This window comes from Coturnix japonica, unplaced genomic scaffold (genome assembly GCF_054131305.1).
Source record: "Coturnix japonica strain WE unplaced genomic scaffold, WE-NBRP24 Scf044, whole genome shotgun sequence".
Lineage (NCBI taxonomy): Eukaryota > Metazoa > Chordata > Aves > Galliformes > Phasianidae > Coturnix > Coturnix japonica.
In genome coordinates, this window is record NW_028188947.1 from 2,002,803 (window position 1) to 2,020,193 (window position 17,391).

General features: G+C 42.2%; 1 protein-coding gene and 1 pseudogene across 1 annotated transcript; both read left to right on the forward strand.

The window, feature by feature from the left end:
* Positions 1 to 1,010: 1,010 nt before the first annotated feature.
* On the forward strand, positions 1,011 to 13,467 carry LOC146752587 (obscurin-like; annotated as a pseudogene).
* Positions 13,468 to 14,059: 592 nt separating this feature from the next.
* LOC146752588 (uncharacterized) lies at positions 14,060 to 16,931 on the forward strand. Its single transcript, XM_085531776.1, has 3 exons — positions 14,060 to 14,306; positions 14,696 to 14,865; positions 16,626 to 16,931. Exons 2-3 carry the CDS (start codon positions 14,833 to 14,835, stop codon positions 16,929 to 16,931), a joined length of 339 nt encoding a protein of 112 aa, XP_085387902.1. The 5' UTR covers positions 14,060 to 14,306; positions 14,696 to 14,832.
* Positions 16,932 to 17,391: the final 460 nt, after the last annotated feature.

A 17,391-nucleotide genomic window follows, 5' to 3' on the forward strand; every position in this document is an offset into this window, starting at 1 on the left:
AGTTCAGAATGGAATCTGTGGGCAAAACACGGCATCTGGTTGTGGAGCAGCTGGAGAAGAAAGATGCTGGAGAATACATCTGCGAGGCTGCTGGCCAGAAGATGACCTTCAAGTTGGAAACAACTGGTGAGCATTCGCTTTGGGAGCACTAAGCAGCTGTTTATGTGGCTTAGAGGAAGAGGAAGTGAGCCATGCCAAAGGGAAGGTGTTGTGGTGCAGGAATGCAGTTGAGATCAAACCCAGCAAACGTTTCCAGATTGATGAGGAAGGGGTCAGAAGAACTCTGGCAATAAGAGGGATCCAGGCTGAGGACGAGGGAGAGTACTTCTGTGAGTCCAGAGATGACAAGAGCAGCATTAGCATCACCCCCAAAGGTATGTCTCTGGAAATGAAGGCTGACAGTGTGGAAGGATCCTTGGCTTCCCTCATCAGCCATTACAACACTGCAAAGCTGAGTTCATTTGTGTGTTTATGCTGTTCTCTGTGTTAAGAGCCAAGTACAAAATTTCTTTCTCTCAAAATAACTGTGGAACAACTGCTTCTGAAGAGCACAGCAGTTAAGTGGGCAAATCAGCCTTCAAGGCTGGAATTAAGCATCCCAAATGTAAGATGGGATTTTTTTTACCCCTTCTTTGCCTCTTTTCTTCTTGCATCTTTGTAGATGCAAGGAGGATCTCCTCTACAGACAGGGGATGTGAGTGTAAGTTATGGTGATCACTTCCTGCGAGTCATAAAATCTGATGCTTCCAATAAAATCATTGACTCTGTTGGCTCTTTGAAGGTGCTCAAACATAAACGAGCTCATACACTTAGGGACACATCTTTTATGTGCTCCTAAGTGGTTTCTTCTTCTCCATCAGCTCCCAGGGTGGTGAAATTTGTTACGAGCCTCAACCACGTGGCTTCTGAAGAAGGCAAAGAGGCTGTGTTCAAGTGCACTGTTTCTCCCAGTGATGCTGTGGTCACCTGGTTCAGGAATGGTGTCAAGATTGAAGCCAGTAAGAAACTCGTGATCTCACAGAAGGACACCAACCACAGCCTCACCATCACCGATCTGACACTGGAAGATGCAGCTGAAATCTCTGCCAGTGCTGAGGGCGTAGAAAGCACAGCCAATCTCAGAGTCCGAGGTAAGGGGCTGTAATGCCCCATTGATAGGCTGTCACTGGTGCTGTGGTTTGTGGGTTTCATATTGCCTTTCCTCTGGTTATGGTGACGATATGGAATTTTGCTTCCTTAAGTAGGGTTCCCCTGAATGCACTGGCACTGGAACCACCATTTAAATTCTTTATAAAAAAACTGTTTTGTGGATTCTCTGTGTTCTTACTGTTATTTCTTCACATTGATCAGAGGCCTCAGTCTCATTCAAGAAGAAACTGGAGCCTAAAACTGTTGAAGAGAGAGAGACACAGTGACCCTGGAGGTAGAGCTGAGCAAGCCTGCAGAAGTCAAGTGGATGAGGAACAGCATTGTATTGAAGGCCAGTGAAAAAACAGAGATCAAAGCTGAGGGAACAAAGCATATCTTGATAGTTAAGGACATCTCCTTTGCAGACAGGGGCTTTTACTGCTGCAAGAGTCCTGACGACAAGAGGCAAGCCAAGATCAATGTGGAAAGTAAGTGGAATGATTGCAAGGTCTGTAAAGACACTGGATGTGATTTGAACTTGGATTCAGGTCTTCTCTATTATCACAGTGGCTACTGCCAGCCCTACATGCCATGGGGGCAGGGAGACACAGCCCTGGGCTTGGACACCATTGTAATGCTTGAAATAAGGTGAAAGAGAGGGCGGTCTTCCCAGCAGCCCTCAGCCATGTCATTGACATAAGCTCTTAGCTGATTCTCCTCTGGAATTTCTCACTCTGGTGCAGTCTGTTTTTCTTCATCTGTAAGGCTATTAGCAACCTATTCCCTGCTTATCCATCTGTTCTTCTCTACAAAGCATGTCTTTCAAAGCATCTCTTTATAAGCAGTCAGAGTTAAATGAAAAAATAAAAATAAAAACACAACAGTGCATCTATCTATGGATGCTTTCCTTTCAAGTAAGCTAACGGTGTCTCAGCTGTAGCCCTGTACTTCTGTCCTATTTCCTGCATCCTTTAGTCATGTTTGCTACGGAATGGACAAGGACAGAATTGAAGGTCTATCTGATTTTTGTCTACAAAGCCCCTGCCACCAATTGCTGCTGTGTAGGTCATCAACAGGTACTGAAAGGCTTGATAGCAGGCTTTGAGTACATAAAAGGCTCTTAGAAAGTGGAAGCAAACAATCTGTTCTCTGTGCAGAAATAATGGACTTCAATAGCAATAACAAAGATGCAAGTTCTACAACAAAAAAGCTTTTTAATGGTTGGATGAGTGGATAAGTCATTTGGAGGGGCTTTGAAGCCTTCACTGTGGGTTTCAGGAAAGGTTAGTGAAATATCTGGGGCACAAAGAGCTGAGCATGTCCTGGAGCAATGGAGAAGGGCTGGATGATTTTTGCGGGTATTTTCAGCCGTAGAATTTTGTGTTCTGGTGGTGTCAGTACATTCTGTCGTACAACATGGACGGGTTGGTTTGTTGCATTGGTTCAGACTTTTGTACTAGGAGCTCAGCAGTGGTTAAAGCTCACACTTCTGCAAAGTAAACAAGCTCCTGCAATTCGTCTCTACTCTGTTTTAGCTGTGGATTAGCTTGACAGTTCCCTTCCATAAGCTTTATGGTTCCCTTCTGTAAGTCTACTTACACAGACTGAGTTGCTTAACTTGAAGTCTTGCTCCAGGATTTTGAGCATATTATTACCAAAAATATCACAAATAATTTCACCAACAATTCTCCCCACCTATATGTAGCTTTCCTTTTTTTCACTGGCAGGTTTTACACTGGCAGGTAGGGTGGGCATGTAGAAACAACCTCACCTTAATTCTGACGAAGCTCTGATTTCTCTGACTGGCCTTTGTTTTGTGATTCTGCATGCATGCCCTGTACCTAAAGCCTGGATGTCTTCCCCAACACCTTCAGTCTCCCATCCTTACTTCAGTTACTCCATTGCAAATCTCTCTGCTAGTCCAAGAGAGTTTTTATTTTACCCCTGACCTTTAACTGAGTTAGTTCCATTAAGTGGCTGAAGCCCTAAGTGATCCAAGGTGAAGCATGATCCAAACTGGAATTTAGCTAATTGTAGTAGGGAATCCAAGCCTTAATGAGACGAGTTATTTAAAATATGTGTCCTCCATCTAAAACAGCATTGAACTCTTGCCCTGGTTTATGATAGAAGTGAGAGTTTAACAGCAGAAGTCTGAAGTTATGCTCCATATTTCTCATCACTCAAGAGAATATTTGAATATATTAATTTCTTTGGCTGTGTTAGAGCTCATAATGAGGTAAGCTGATGTTCTTTAAATGCTCGGAGTCTAGCAATGTGGGGAAGTGGACTGCTATTTGCTGTTGAGCTTTAGGCTAAGAAGCCTGATATTAGAGAACCGTGGACTTCCCCTTTCACTTCCCCTCTCCTCTCCTTCTTCCTGGACTGATCCCTCATGGTTTGAGAATGATTTCAGAGCAAGGTAAATGAGGAATAGCCATGTGAAAACCTGTTGTTTTATTGCACTATAAAAGACACTTATTCAAAAGACAAGTGTGTGTTCCAAGCTTAAGTTTGCAGGAGATCCTAGAAACAACTCAGATGCTCAAACCTGTAGTCTGGCTGAATATTTTATTGTCAGTTCTGGTCAGGAGGAGATGCTTGAGTAAGACAAATAAAAGGTCATGGGTAAGTTGGTCCTTCTTGTGATATACTTCTAGGCTTTCATCAGGGAAAAGCTTAATTAGTCCAAATAATTATAGGAGAAACCACACCAAGAACATGAGAGTGAAATTTCAAATGACGTGAAGGTAAATTTTACCTCGTTCTGCCATTCCCCAAATGTTTGTTTCCTTATGACAAGAAGAACTTTGCAAAAGTAATTTTTTTTTCAGTCTTGTGTGCAACACAAAAAGGGGTAAAATCTAGGAGACCACCTGAAATCTTTTTTCCATCTGGAAGGATCGATTTAAGAGCACCCATGGACCTGGTTATGAACAAGATTTCTTCTTTGCAAAGGCTGTTGCTTAATTGGCAGATAGTGTACCTGGGAGAGGAAGAGGGAAGTAACTTGTTTTGGAAGTCCTGATGCTATTCAAGCATTCAAGGCCAGGCTGGATGGGGCTTTGTGCAATCTGGTGTAGAGGGAAGCATCCCTGCCTACAGCAGGGGGTTTGGAACTGGATGATCTCAAAGGTCCCTTCCAACCTAAACCTTTCTCTGATTCCTTTGATGATTCTATTTCTCAGATGCTGGTGTGAGATCTCCAACCTCTCCCCATTGTCTTTCAGTGCGGCAGATGAAGCTGGTGAAAGGTCTGCAGCCCCTGGAATTCCCTGAGAAGGGAACTGTCACCTTTTCGGTGGAGGTGTCCCATGAGGATGTGGAAGGGACTTGGCAGAAGGACGGCGTGCGGCTGAAGCCTGCACCAAATATCACAATGGGTGTCCAGGGGAAGAAACATTCCTTGACACTTTCTTCTGTGACCCTTGAAGATGCAGGACTCATTTCCTTTAAAGCAGAAGGCATTAATTCATCGGGGAGGCTCACTGTGACAGGTATTGGTTGGTGCAAGGTGTGATTATCTGCTCCTGTCCCAGATGACTTGAACAGCAGAACCAGCTTTCCTTCCAGCTGCAAAGAATGTTATGCACTGGGCCATTGCCACCAGAGTATCCCTCAGATATCAAGAGGATTGTTGTAACATGATTGTCCCTAGCACAAGTAATGATAATGTGCTCAAAACAATAGGTTTTTTTGTTGTTAATGACATGTTCTAGTAAGCATGGAGAGTAGGCACTGCCTTTCATTATTCCTTATGCCAGATGCTCCTAGAGACCTAATTCCCAACTAAATCCACATCCTTCTTTCTCCTTCTCAGAACTGCCTGTGAAAATCAGCAAACCATTGGCAGACATTAGCGTCACTCAGAAGGACAAGGTCACATTTGAGTGTGAGCTGTCCAGGCCCAAGGTAGACGTCAAGTGGTTCAAGGTATGGCATGTAATGGTATTTTCCTTTCTGACTTCTCTGGAAATGAATGAGAGCCTTTAATTTCACTTCCAAGGGATGCAAGTCTGAGCTTTTGCTTGATAGCTTTTGCACTGCTCTCTTTTCTTTATGCTCTTTTACTTGCCCAGATCAGCCCTCTTTGATATTATGTCCTGAGTTCATTTATCAAGTTGAAATGGAAGTTTGTTTTGGGTTTCATGTGAACTCCTGAGGTCTTGCTGCACAAAATATTGTTGGTTGGAGCACAGTCTTGAGCTTCAATTCTAACACAGAAATTCTCAGCCGGGATTTTGTAGCCTTGTTGTGAACTTGGTTTTAGGGTGAAATTTCAGTTTTCTTTGCACGTGACAGTGTGAGAATTTGCTCTGGCCCTTTGTGTACCACCCCGGTGCTCAGCTGTTCCTTCCCTTACTTGGGGATAATGTCATTTATTCAAGGTGATGTCCAAACGAGCTTGTTAACAGTCCTCCGCAGTGCTTTAAGCTGTCATAGGTCAGCCAGAATTTCTGCATGTTCTATAGCCATTCCTACATGTTGAAAACACTGCACTGTGCTTAAGCTTCAACATATGTTCCAGTAAGCACAGTTCCATTAATTCTAGGGGAGTGGGTGAATTAAGCATAGATCTGAAGGCTCCCTTTGCTCAGTGCAGAGATGGAAGGACTCATGGAGATCTGACTTGATATTTTCCCTTGTAGGATGGGAAGGAGCTCCATCAAAGTAAAAAAGTGGGCATTACTTCCCAGGGAAATAAGAGAAGTCTCATTTTTCACAAGTGTGAATATGAAGATCAGGGAACATGCACGTGCCAAGCAGCTGAAGACAAGACATCAGCTACCCTAAAGGTTCATGGTATGTTTACCTGAATGAGCAAATAAACTGTGTTTTGCACCACAGGAAAAAATGCTTCCTGGGCAGTTTGAGCATTTCTTCGTTAGTCCTTTTGGATACCTTTCTCTTTCTTCTTTATGCTCAAGACAGATTTTCCCTCCTTGTGTTGCACTGGTTAAACCCCAGTTTGTAGCTCATCACCAGGCTCTGAAGCATCAGACTAGTTACTGAACACACGGGTCTGCTGTGCCCTGGTAAATGTCACCTGCCAAAGGGACTTCTGAAAGGATGCTTTTTTCTGATTTCCTACTAGATGCTGTCCTCATGTGGCCACTTGGGTTCAGTGTTAGCATGAACATGAACATGTGTCCTGTCCCATGACTTTGGTGAACTCTCATTTTCTCTCTCAGTCTGCAACCAGGTTGCGTTGCAGTTTCAGTACTGGCTGTTTTATGCAGCCATTCCATTTGTTCTGGTTTAGGTTCTTTTTTTTTTTTTTTTCTTTTCTTTTTTCAGGCATCATTTCTATACAGTAGACAAAGCCAGCTTATTACATTTGATTTACAGTTTTTAGCTTTTGCTGGTAAGCATTTCAGCTCTCAGGCAGTTTTACCGACAGGTTTGAAGAGCTGAAATGGACCAGCCTGGACACGATGGTCTGTTTTTGGTGGTGTAATGAATTTCTGAGGTTAAACTGATAGACCCTGTAAGGTTTTACAGTGTATGACTCACGTCTGGCAGAGCTATCACTGCAAGGAGTGTTTATGTATTTAGCATTTGGGGAGGCAAATGGTTGGGGATACTCTTTCATTTGCTTGCGTCTCAGAGTGAATCACCAGTATGTGAACCATCCTTCATCTCCTTTGTATTGCTTTTGTGTGTGTCTGTGTGTGGTTTCCCCTGTGAATTTCATCCTTTCCAGTTATATGGAAGTTCTCTTTTGAGCAGTGAAATTAGATGTTCCATCAGCAGTCATAATGGTAAAGCTGAGTTGCCACGTTATCTGTGTCCTTTCTGTCTGGCGTCTCAATAACTGCTGCCCCACCACAATATCTGCCTAATACTTCAGCTCCATGGATGCCTCCTTGTGCAAACTGAGAGCCTGGATTTGGTGTGCATAGATCTGGGCTTACATCTGTGCTGGTAAATGCACTAGTGCATGGGCTAAGCAGTCCTGCCTCCTGTGCTGTGGGCATTGAGATGGGGCTCCTACAAGCTGCCCATTGCAAGATATTTAGAAACTAATTTCTGCGGAGGTTTCCATCCTCTTTTCAGACTAACTAAAATTTGGTTAGTGGGATCAAAACAGAAGGGGCAGGGAGGGAGAGCTGACCAAGGACTACTGATGGAACAACTATGAATCCTTGGTTCCTCAGGATTCCCTGCATCAGCAGTTGGCAACAGGAGTAAGGGGGCTCAGGAGGACACTGTAGAGTAGTGTGAAAAATGAGCGAAGGGAGTTACTAATTGATGCCTCTTGGAAAGCAGTCCAAGAGTGGTCCTCTTCATAAACTCTCCCCTTGTGTGTGGTTTTATCTTTATGAGGTGTTCATAACGAGTGATGTGTAGATCTCCCTTATCTCATAATGTCTTTGCCTGCCTGCAGTGAATATGCAGGATACAGGATCATATACGAGCTTCTTTGAATTACTGCTCATGTCAGGAGATAAAATCTGCCTATTCTTTGAACTAACACTGGCGAGGGTTAGTTATTCTGGCTACCAAGAGAATGACACAGCAGACTAAACTTTTTCTTTTCCTTCTTTGTCAAATGCCTTTTCATCCAACGACGTGTCCCATAGAAATTCAGAGCAGTGTTGGCTGAGGGAAGTGGAAATATTTATCTCCTGCGTGTATCTGCCACCCTATTTAGACATGTCCCTCCTGGCAGAGCACAGAGATTGGAGGAGTTGTATTAGGCACAGGAAAAGAGCACAGGGTTGTTTTTTTTTAATATATACAATGTTAAGGTATATATATGATGTTAAGTGTGATGAAGAAAAGGGAGACATTTGAGTTAGCACACTACTCAAGAGTTCAGTCCCCAGCTTTGCCACTTCACTGCTGTACAGTGCTGAGAAAATTACTCCTTACCTCTGAAATTTAGCCATCCAAGTGGTAAAATAGGGATAACAGGTCTTCTTTTAATTAGCTCTTTATTTGCTGTGCGTTAGATCAAGTGCTTAACAAAGCGTCACCATCTAAGTAATCATTCATAGAAGAACTATCACTACTGAGTTAGCCTCTCTCACAGAAACTGTGCTGATCATTATATATATATATAACATATATATATATATAAAATATATTGATCAATATATATATAGATAATATACATATGTATATATATACATATGTATATATATAATGTGTATATATGTATGTATATATATAATGTGTGTATATACATACATACATACATACATACACACATATATTTGTTTGTTTGTTTTCCTCTTTTTAGAGCTGCCTGAGAGAACTGTGAAGCCTCTGCAAGATAAGATTGCACTTGAAAAGCATCGGGGATTCCTGGAGTGCCAGGTGTCTCGTGCCAATGCTAAAGTGAAGTGGTACAAAAAGGATCTTGAAATTCATCCCAGTGACAAATATGAAATTTTGAGCGATGGCGTGTATCAGAAACTCATCATCAACGATGCGAATTATGAAGATGAGGATACATACACTTGTGATGTTTTTGATGATAAAAGCAGTGCTCATTTCTTTGTTGAAGGTAAAAATAGTAATAATAATAAAATAAAATAAAGGCAGTGGAATGCAGATAGATTTATACAAAAGCCATTCTTGCTTACTTTGAAAACAAAGTGCAGATTAAATGAATATTTAAATTCAGAGGGTTTTTTGTTTTCCCAAAGTCCACCGATATTTTTCTTGTTACAATTATAAGGGCAAGAACATCCTGGAAAATGAATTTCTCCTAAGTAGAGCCATTACATTTGAGCTACAGGGACCTTTACTAGGAGAAAACTTGTTGTTCAGAGCTAAGTTGCTGTATTTAACCAAAGTAATTATCAATGTCCGTGTTTCATTGAACCTCTATTCCACTTCGTAATGCGAGGAGTTTGATATCGGGATGGGAAGGTCATGGTTTGATTTGGATGTTGGACTGGGAATCAGAAGATCTGGGCTCTCTTCAGGTTGTCAATCTTATTGACTGACTTCATAACAACATTCCTTTGTTTCTACTATTTTTTTAATGATGTTTTAAGGCATTTTGAGCTGATAGGTGTAGTGTTCATGTGCAGTAATGCTGACGTGAGTAAGTAGGGTGATAATGTAAGGGTTTTTTACATTCCTTCTAAATCTCTGCTTTCTCTTGTTCCATCCTTCTTAAAGAGCAATCCATTAATCTAGTAAAGGAGCTGTGTGATGAGGATGGGACTGAGCCTGAAGAAGCCAAATTTGAATGCGAGATATCCATTCCTTCTGTGAAACTTCCCAAGTGGTATTCCTACGTGGGGAAGTCTTACAGGCTGGCATAACTTTTATTATGCAGCAAGAAGGCACCATCCACCAGCTGACCATACCGAAAACCACCACTGATATGACAGGCACCATTCAGTTCGCAATTGGCAAATCCAAATCCACAGCCAATCTGCTCGTCAGAGGTAACATATCCTGGCTTGGTTTACATCATGAAGATGAAGAATTAATTAACATACAGTCTTCCTTCACTGGGGTCGTTGAAATATTGTGTGTGTGTCTGGAGGGTCTGCTCCATTTCCAGTTCAAAGTCGTTGGACACTAAATGAGACAGCTGCATCTCAGTAAAATATGTGTTTGAATAGTTGTGATGTGCTTACTATTCAGATCTAAAGAGCTGTGGTTTTGTCCTTGGCTATAGCAAAGAAGTCAAATCAGGTGAAATTAATTGTATTTCTGAAGTAGACAAGTTTAAGTTTGGTAGCACCTAAATTTGATGCAGTTTGTCATTGATTTCATCTGAAAGAAACTTCCAGGCTTTTTATCAGCTGTTTTCCCGTTGCAGCGTAAGAGTCTCCATTCACATCCTAAAGTACTTGTTATATTTTCAACTCACTCTTATTTGAATAAAAGCCTTAACTGGGAGCAGTTTAATAAGCACAGAACAAGAGCTGGACCTTGCATTTGGTAGATAATATACAGTATTACTTTATAGAAATGTAGTCAATGGCATTCCCTATAGGCAATCGTTTGTTTTATCTTTAGAGTGGTTCAAACAACCATTGTGAAGATGAAATTAATTGGGATGGAATACACACAAGAGACTTTCCTCTTCTTCCAATTGTCCTCATCCTTTCTTCTCTTCCACCCCTGTTTTGCAGATTACCATATACAAATCACCAGGAAGTTGGAGGACAAGACAGCTTTGGAACATCATTCTGTCATCCTGTCCTGTGACTTCAGGCCTTCTCCAAAGGTTGTGAAATGGTTCAAGGGCCACACACCCATCGAGCCCTCTGAGAAGTACAAGATCAAGAGGGATAAGCATTCAGCAGAGCTCAAGATTCTGATGCTGAAGCCCGATGATGCTGGTGTGTACAAGTGCAAGGCGGGAATTGCAGAGACTGAGGCCACGCTGACAGCTGAAGGTATGAGCAGGGAGGGTAGCCTCTTCCATGTCCTATTTGACCTCAGATATCTCTTCTCTTGGTTGATTTCTGCCGTTCTCTCCTGCTAACTTTATAAATGTATAATCTTCACTGAGAAGATTACACAAAGATCATCTAGTCTAACCATTCTACCACATCCCAGTATGCGTTAGTAGTGTCACATACATAGTGACAGCGCTGCTTCTAGCCTCAAAATACGAAGAGATGTACTCTCCTGATGTAGCAGACTTTGTTTATATTACTGATAATACCTACAGCAGTGCTGATGTTAGAGAAATGCAGATCACGATTCTGAAAGAACTGAACTTTGATTTGGGACGGCCTCTTCCACTTCACTTCTTAAGAAGAGCATCAAAAGCTGGGGAGGCGGATGTTGAGCAACATACACTAGCAAAATACCTCATGGAACTGACGCTGATAGACTAGTGGTAACAGTTCACCTTGTTTCCCCACAGCCCGCAATGTAGAAGTAACGAAGCACCTGCAGGATGTGGAAATTGAAGAAGAGAGCTCTGCTGTCTTCTCCTGCGAGCTGTCCCATGATGACGAGGACGTGGAATGGTTCCTGAATGGCAACCACCTTTAGACCAACAATTACAATGAAATCAAGAACGCTGGCAATTGCTGCACACTGACAATGAAGCAGGTTAAGCCTGAGGATGCTGGCACAGTGACAGTGAAGTCAGACAAGGTGTCAGAAGGCGCGCGCCTGAAGGTGAGAGGTGGGTCTGATCACAGCCCTCCTGGATGCAAGAGATGCTAAGGAGCTCCAGTTCATTCTGTTGTGCAGCAGTCCTGCTTCTAAAGCTCACCTCTCTGGGGTGACAAGTCATCAGGGGCTTTCTTCCAGTGGAAGGTTCCATTGCAGCAGATATCAACGAAGGAGGATGGTTTTGGTGTCCTGCCAAAGCATTCCATTGCTTTTTATCATCGTTTTACTTAACACAAGGAGAGTTACAAGAGCAATTTCTTTTACTGCTTCAGTAACATGCAGTGTCAATGCTGTTGCCCCAAGGATTTATGACTGCAGGGAGAGATCATTCAGTGTGTGTTTTGCCTCTGGAATGACTAATGACCAGGCTGTGAACAACCTGATCTAGCTGTGAATGTCCCTGTTTATTGCAGGGGAGCTGGGCTAGATGGCCTTTAAGGGTCTCTTCCAATTCTAAGGATACTGTGATTCTAATCTGCTCTCCCCAGCAATTAAGCTCTTTTATTCTATGCGCTCAGAGTTTGAAGGATTTCCTCTTTCTCCTTTCCTTTGCATTTGGTGGATGTTTTTTCCCCAGTATAAACATCTGATGTGTGAAATAGAAGATAGATAAAAGGAGTCAATAAAAGAGGAAAATCAAAAGTGTTCAGCAGCTTATCCTCTTAATCCTGTGGCCTGCTGTATGAGCTCTGCTCCATGTGAGGGCAATGCCAGCTCTCCAGCTTTAGAAGAGTTGCATCCCAATAACTTCATATGATATCAGTCCCACCCAAGGCAATGCAGGCTGTCCCTCCTGTTCCCTGTATTCTCCTACTGATTAGTTCAGAATTCCTTAAAGCGCATTCTGTCAAGAGACATGAAACCGCTTTAGGTTCTATATTGGTGTTGTCAGTACTGGTAAAGATTTATTGATCTCTCCTTAAAAAGCTGAAAGCATCTGGAAATGTCTCAACTTCTGTATCACGTTGTTCTGTTTTGGCTGTTTAATTGCAGAGAAGCCTGCTGTCTTCATGAAGTCCTTGGATGATGTTTTTGGTGAGGAGCGGGGTGTGATTAAATTGGAATGTGAAGTCTCTAAAGAGAAGGTCAAACCAGTGAGGAAAAAGGACGGTGATGTGCTCACTTCTGGCAACAAGTATGAGCTGGTACAGTCTGGGAAGACCCTATGTCTCCTTCTCCATGACCTTGAGAAGCCAGATGCAGGTTTCTATACCTGTGATATTGGCACTGATGTTGCCAAGTCAAAGGTCAGCGTTCAGGGTAAGTACTGTGGAAAGTAAAGGAGTGCTGAAAGCACATTCAGTGTGGTCACTATGTCTTACACCTATTCCCCCACGAGCCTTAATAGTTTCTACAATAGAAGTGTATTACTGCAATGTAGCGCAGTGATGTCTGGAAAATTCCCATTGCTTTTGATGTAAATGTATCTCCTTTTGCCATGAAAATCACCAAACATGTCAAGAATGTCCTGGAAATGTTTCCTTTCTAAACATCCCTAAAATGGAGAAATGGTTTGAACACCAGTAGGGGTAGGATGGTAACAAAAGAGCTAATAGAAACAGTTAATTTCTTGTCATAGGCAAAACCCTTTTTCTCACCCAGCTTCCTAGAGTTGTCCTCTCTGTTAGGTTTTTCCCTCTGTAGCTCATTGAATCTTCATTCTGCTCCATGGACTGAGCTGCTCTCCTTGTAGTTCTTCCAGAGCAAAGCCAAGAGATTCACGTGTCTTTTTTTTATAGCTTTCTGGTAATTCTGAGTGGAGAATGTCTTAGAGAATACATCAGTGAGGAACGCAGCCATGTTCTGCAAATCCTGAGTTAAAACACCAGTCCTGCTACTCACGTCAGTCACAAATGCCTTTTCTCCATATAAACCTCATACTAACCTATCTCTTACCTTCCAGAGCTGAATATTGGCATTAGCAAACGGCTGAAAAACACTGAAATCCAGGAGGGAGAAGATTGTACTTTTGAATGCATTCTGTCCCATGAAAGCATTGATGAGTTCAACTGGACACTGAACGGAAGCAGAGTGGAAAGCGGTGGGCGATTTAAAGCTTCTAACTTGGGTTGGAAATATACTCTCCTTATCAAAAGTGTGACTCCTACTGACGCTGGGGAAGTCATTTTTACTGCCCGTGGTCTAACCTCCAAAGCCTCTCTGTCTGTGAAAGGTAATGAGATGGGAGAGATTCTGGGGTCTGATTCCTTCAACTGTCTTCTGATAAGATTGTCGTGAGAGCTAACTCATAATATGGTTAAAGTGAATAGCAACCTTCTACTTGAACCTCGAAGCACTGAGAATTTCTCTTAAAAATAAGTAAAAGGAGGAACCATTTGACACAAATGTGAGAACTACCCAAAGCACTGGGGTAGTGTTGGAAATGGGCATCTCACTCCAGCTTGTTCCATTACCAGTATATCAGGAATGATCTGTTGAGGGAACTGTGGGAGCAAATATCCTCTAAGTATAAGCTGAAGGGATGGCCTTCACATCATCTAGCTGTACAACAAATTCCTATCTAGAACATGTGCATCTGAGAGCATCATCCGAGGCTCCCAGTGTGATGAGTGGAGAGAAGAAAGAGGCAGTTTTCAGACATGGTTCATCATCCTCAATTGGGTAGATTTAAGAGAGAATAAATGCTGCCTGGAATTCTATTGTCTGTACTTTGCAGATTACTGCTGGCTGTAGGATGGCGTCTGTTGCAAGTGCCTCTCTAACTTATCTCCAGCATGTAGATGCATGTATTTTGAGAGAGGCATCCTACCCTAAGTGTATGTTACTCAAAAAGCAATGTTTTCTTCCAGGAAAACCTACTGAGGTTTCAAAACAGCTGGAGGATAAGACAGCAGCAGCAGGGCAGGACATCAGCCTGAGCTGTGAGCTGTCAAAACCGGATTTGAACATCAGGTGGTACAAAGATGGCAAAGCAATCAGAAAAAGCCAGAAGTATGACTTGCAGCAGGAGGGAACTGGGGCCATTCTGATCATCCATGACTCTACTGCCAAGGACAGTGGGGAGTACCCCTGTGAGACAGAGGACTCCATAACAAAAGCCAGGGTCACTGTGCAAGGTGAGTTGAAAAGCACACTGGGGATGGCATGTAGAGAAGTCGAGGTAAATATCTGCAGCCTGTGGGTGATGTTTTTCTCTTCTGTTTCCTTGAGCAGGATCAATTCTTAGTTTTCAGAAAATATGATGGATTAAAATCTTTTCCTTAAAATAATCTGGAAACGGAATGATTCTCCAGTGTGATGTGGATCTGGGCAGCCTGGTCTGGTGGTTGGTAACCCCTTGGAGGGGGTTTGAAACTAGATGATCTTTGAGGTCCTTTCCTACTCAGGCCACTCTATGATTCTGTGATCATTCTATGATTCTATGATCTTGGGTGTTAGTGAGCCAAGAAAAGATGGCAATCTGAATTAGTCTATATTGAATATGTGTAATCAAAACTATATGCAGTTTATCAGATGAGATCCTACCTACTGAGCTCAGGCCTGGCAGGAAATACAAGAGGGCACAGAAAGGACAAGACCTGCAGCTGAGCATAAAAAATCTGGAGAAAAGTGACAGTGACGTGTACACCTGTGACATTGGTGATGCCCGGTCCAGAGCCAAGCTGGTTGTACAAGGTATGTGTGAGAGCCATATGACTGCGCATCCTGTTTCTCCACTACCAAGACATTATCCTGGTAGAATTTGTACATTTATGGCAGGTCTTTGGGGCTGCAGCTGTCTGGCCTGAATAGCGGTTCACAAGCCATGCACAGAGCAAGCTGCACGGAAAGGGAAAGAACTACCGACTAGAGCAGTGCCATTGAGAACTTTATGTATCATTTAAAAACCAAAAATGCTGATGTACGGTGAGGCTGGTGACCCAGAAATCAGTGTGAACTTTCTATCTCTGACCTTTCTGAGTTACAAATAGTCCTCCAGAGTTCTAGGCAAAAATTCCCTTATGCTGCATTCTGGGTAGTTGTCACGGTTTAGACAAAAATCTACCTGTGTCCGTGACAGGGGGGCCACAGGCAAGCGAGGTGCTAGAAGGAGCTGAACCTCTGTCCCAACTACTTCAGAAGCAGCCCAAACCCCCTCGTACATGGCTAAGATCTCCTTCTCAGTTGGAGTGTAGCACTCCTCAGACCCTTTATATGCTCGACTCCAAAGTCCCGGGGGTTGGCCTTGGGTTTCTCCTAAAGCTCTTTGCCACAAACTCCAAGTGGGACCTTTCTCTCCAGCAGCAGTGTAGAGGATGTTCTTTACATCCTGTCCCGTCCGTACTGGCCCCAAGGCCACGGCACGGGCTATCTCTTGTTTTCTCTGCTCAAAAGCCTGCTGCTGCTCAGGACCCCATGAGAAATTATTCTTCTTCCGTGTTACCTGATAGGGGGGGCTCACTATGTGGCTGTAGTTTGGGACATGCATTCTCCAAAAGCCCACTACTCCCAGAAAAGATTGGGTCTCTGTCTTGTTGGTGGGAGGAGACATAGCAGTGATTTTTTCAATCACATCTGCTGGGATGTGTCGATGCCCATCTTGCCATTTTACACCTAAGAACTGGATTTCCTGGGCAGACCCCTTCACCTTGCTGCGCTTAATGGCAAAACCAGCTTGCAAAAGAATTTGGATTATCTGTTTTCTTTTCTTGAAAATCTCTGCTGCTGTATGGCCCCACACGACAATATCATCGATATACTGCAAGTGTTCGGGAGCAGTAAAATTATTCATGCTTTATATGATGATATGATGTGGAATACTGATAGCAAAATTACAAAATTATTAAACCATGACACCCTGGTATTTTTCTTTTTTTTTTCTTAAATATTTTCCTTTTTTTTCTTAAATATTTTCCTTTTTACTATTTAAATGCTATGGGCACATCTTATAGAAACACAAGGCTGTTTACAAAGAAGTGCATGCTGTGTTGCTGTATGATGAGCAAGATACATCTATTCTTCATCTAGCAGGAATAGTTGCTGAGCCTTAAGAACAGTTTCAGAAAGCTTTGGGAATTTGGGCGTTTTCCTTGTTTCTGCAACACAAAATGAAAATTTACGCTGTATACAAAGAAAAGGGGAGTCCGAACTTGTACGTTAAATTTGAAGGAGATCAATCTGGGGTAATATTTAAAAAAAAAAAAAAAAAAAAAAAAAGGGAGTGTGGTCATCAAATACTATAAAATATATTAGCTGTTACTAGAATGCCACTTATCTTCCCCCCATACGAATCACTGTCATGTTGTATGTGAATTTGTGAGGTGGGTTTTGAAGCTGAAATTAAAAACTTCTTGTATGGCTGTCTTCATAGTGGCTATCCAGACTATGTGTAGAAATAACAGCTATTATGTAGTCAGCTATTCACCAGTTTTAACTGATTATAAATTACGTTTCAGGGTGGAGAACATAGCATAGTGCCTGACACCTGTGTTGATCCTGAGGGCATTCTTGATTCTGTGCATTATGATGTCATGGATATTAAAGAGCAAGCTGAGGCAGCACATAGTTCCATTGTATCCGTGGAGGACCCGAAGGAAGATACTGGCTGGTTTGAAAAGCAGCTGGAGAAAACTAACTTTGAACTGATGGAGACCAAAGAAGAGCTAACAGAGAAAAACACCAAACTACTTAAAACTGAAGAAGAGCTGATGCAGAAGAACAAAGGTGAGTTATGTGATGTGAAAGGTAGAAGACAGAAATAGTTCATTAATCTAAAATAGAAATAACCAGTTTGAGTAGGAATTAGAGGAGATGTTCTACCTTTGGAACCATAGCCTGTAGATAAGTGATAGTTTGTTCCTTGTGTATATTCAGGTTCAGCAATTCCACGGTTTTTGGTTATTTCTTTTCTTTTTTCCCCCCTCTCCTTTAAACTGCAACTAGCAGCTTTACGCTTTCGTAAGTATGGGGTTAAATGTCTATATCTTGATTTTTACTTTTATATTGTAATCTCTACTCTTCTTTATGTCTTGTTGATGCAATGTTTTCGTTCCAAGAAATATAGAAAACTTTTGAATCACTCCCAATAAGTGAAGACCACATGCAAATTAATTAATCTGTTCAAAAGCTACCTAAACATTAGAATATCTGGAAAAATTGATTACTTAATAAACTATCTATTGGCTACTTATGTAATACAACCTTTTCTGTGTGTAACAGACT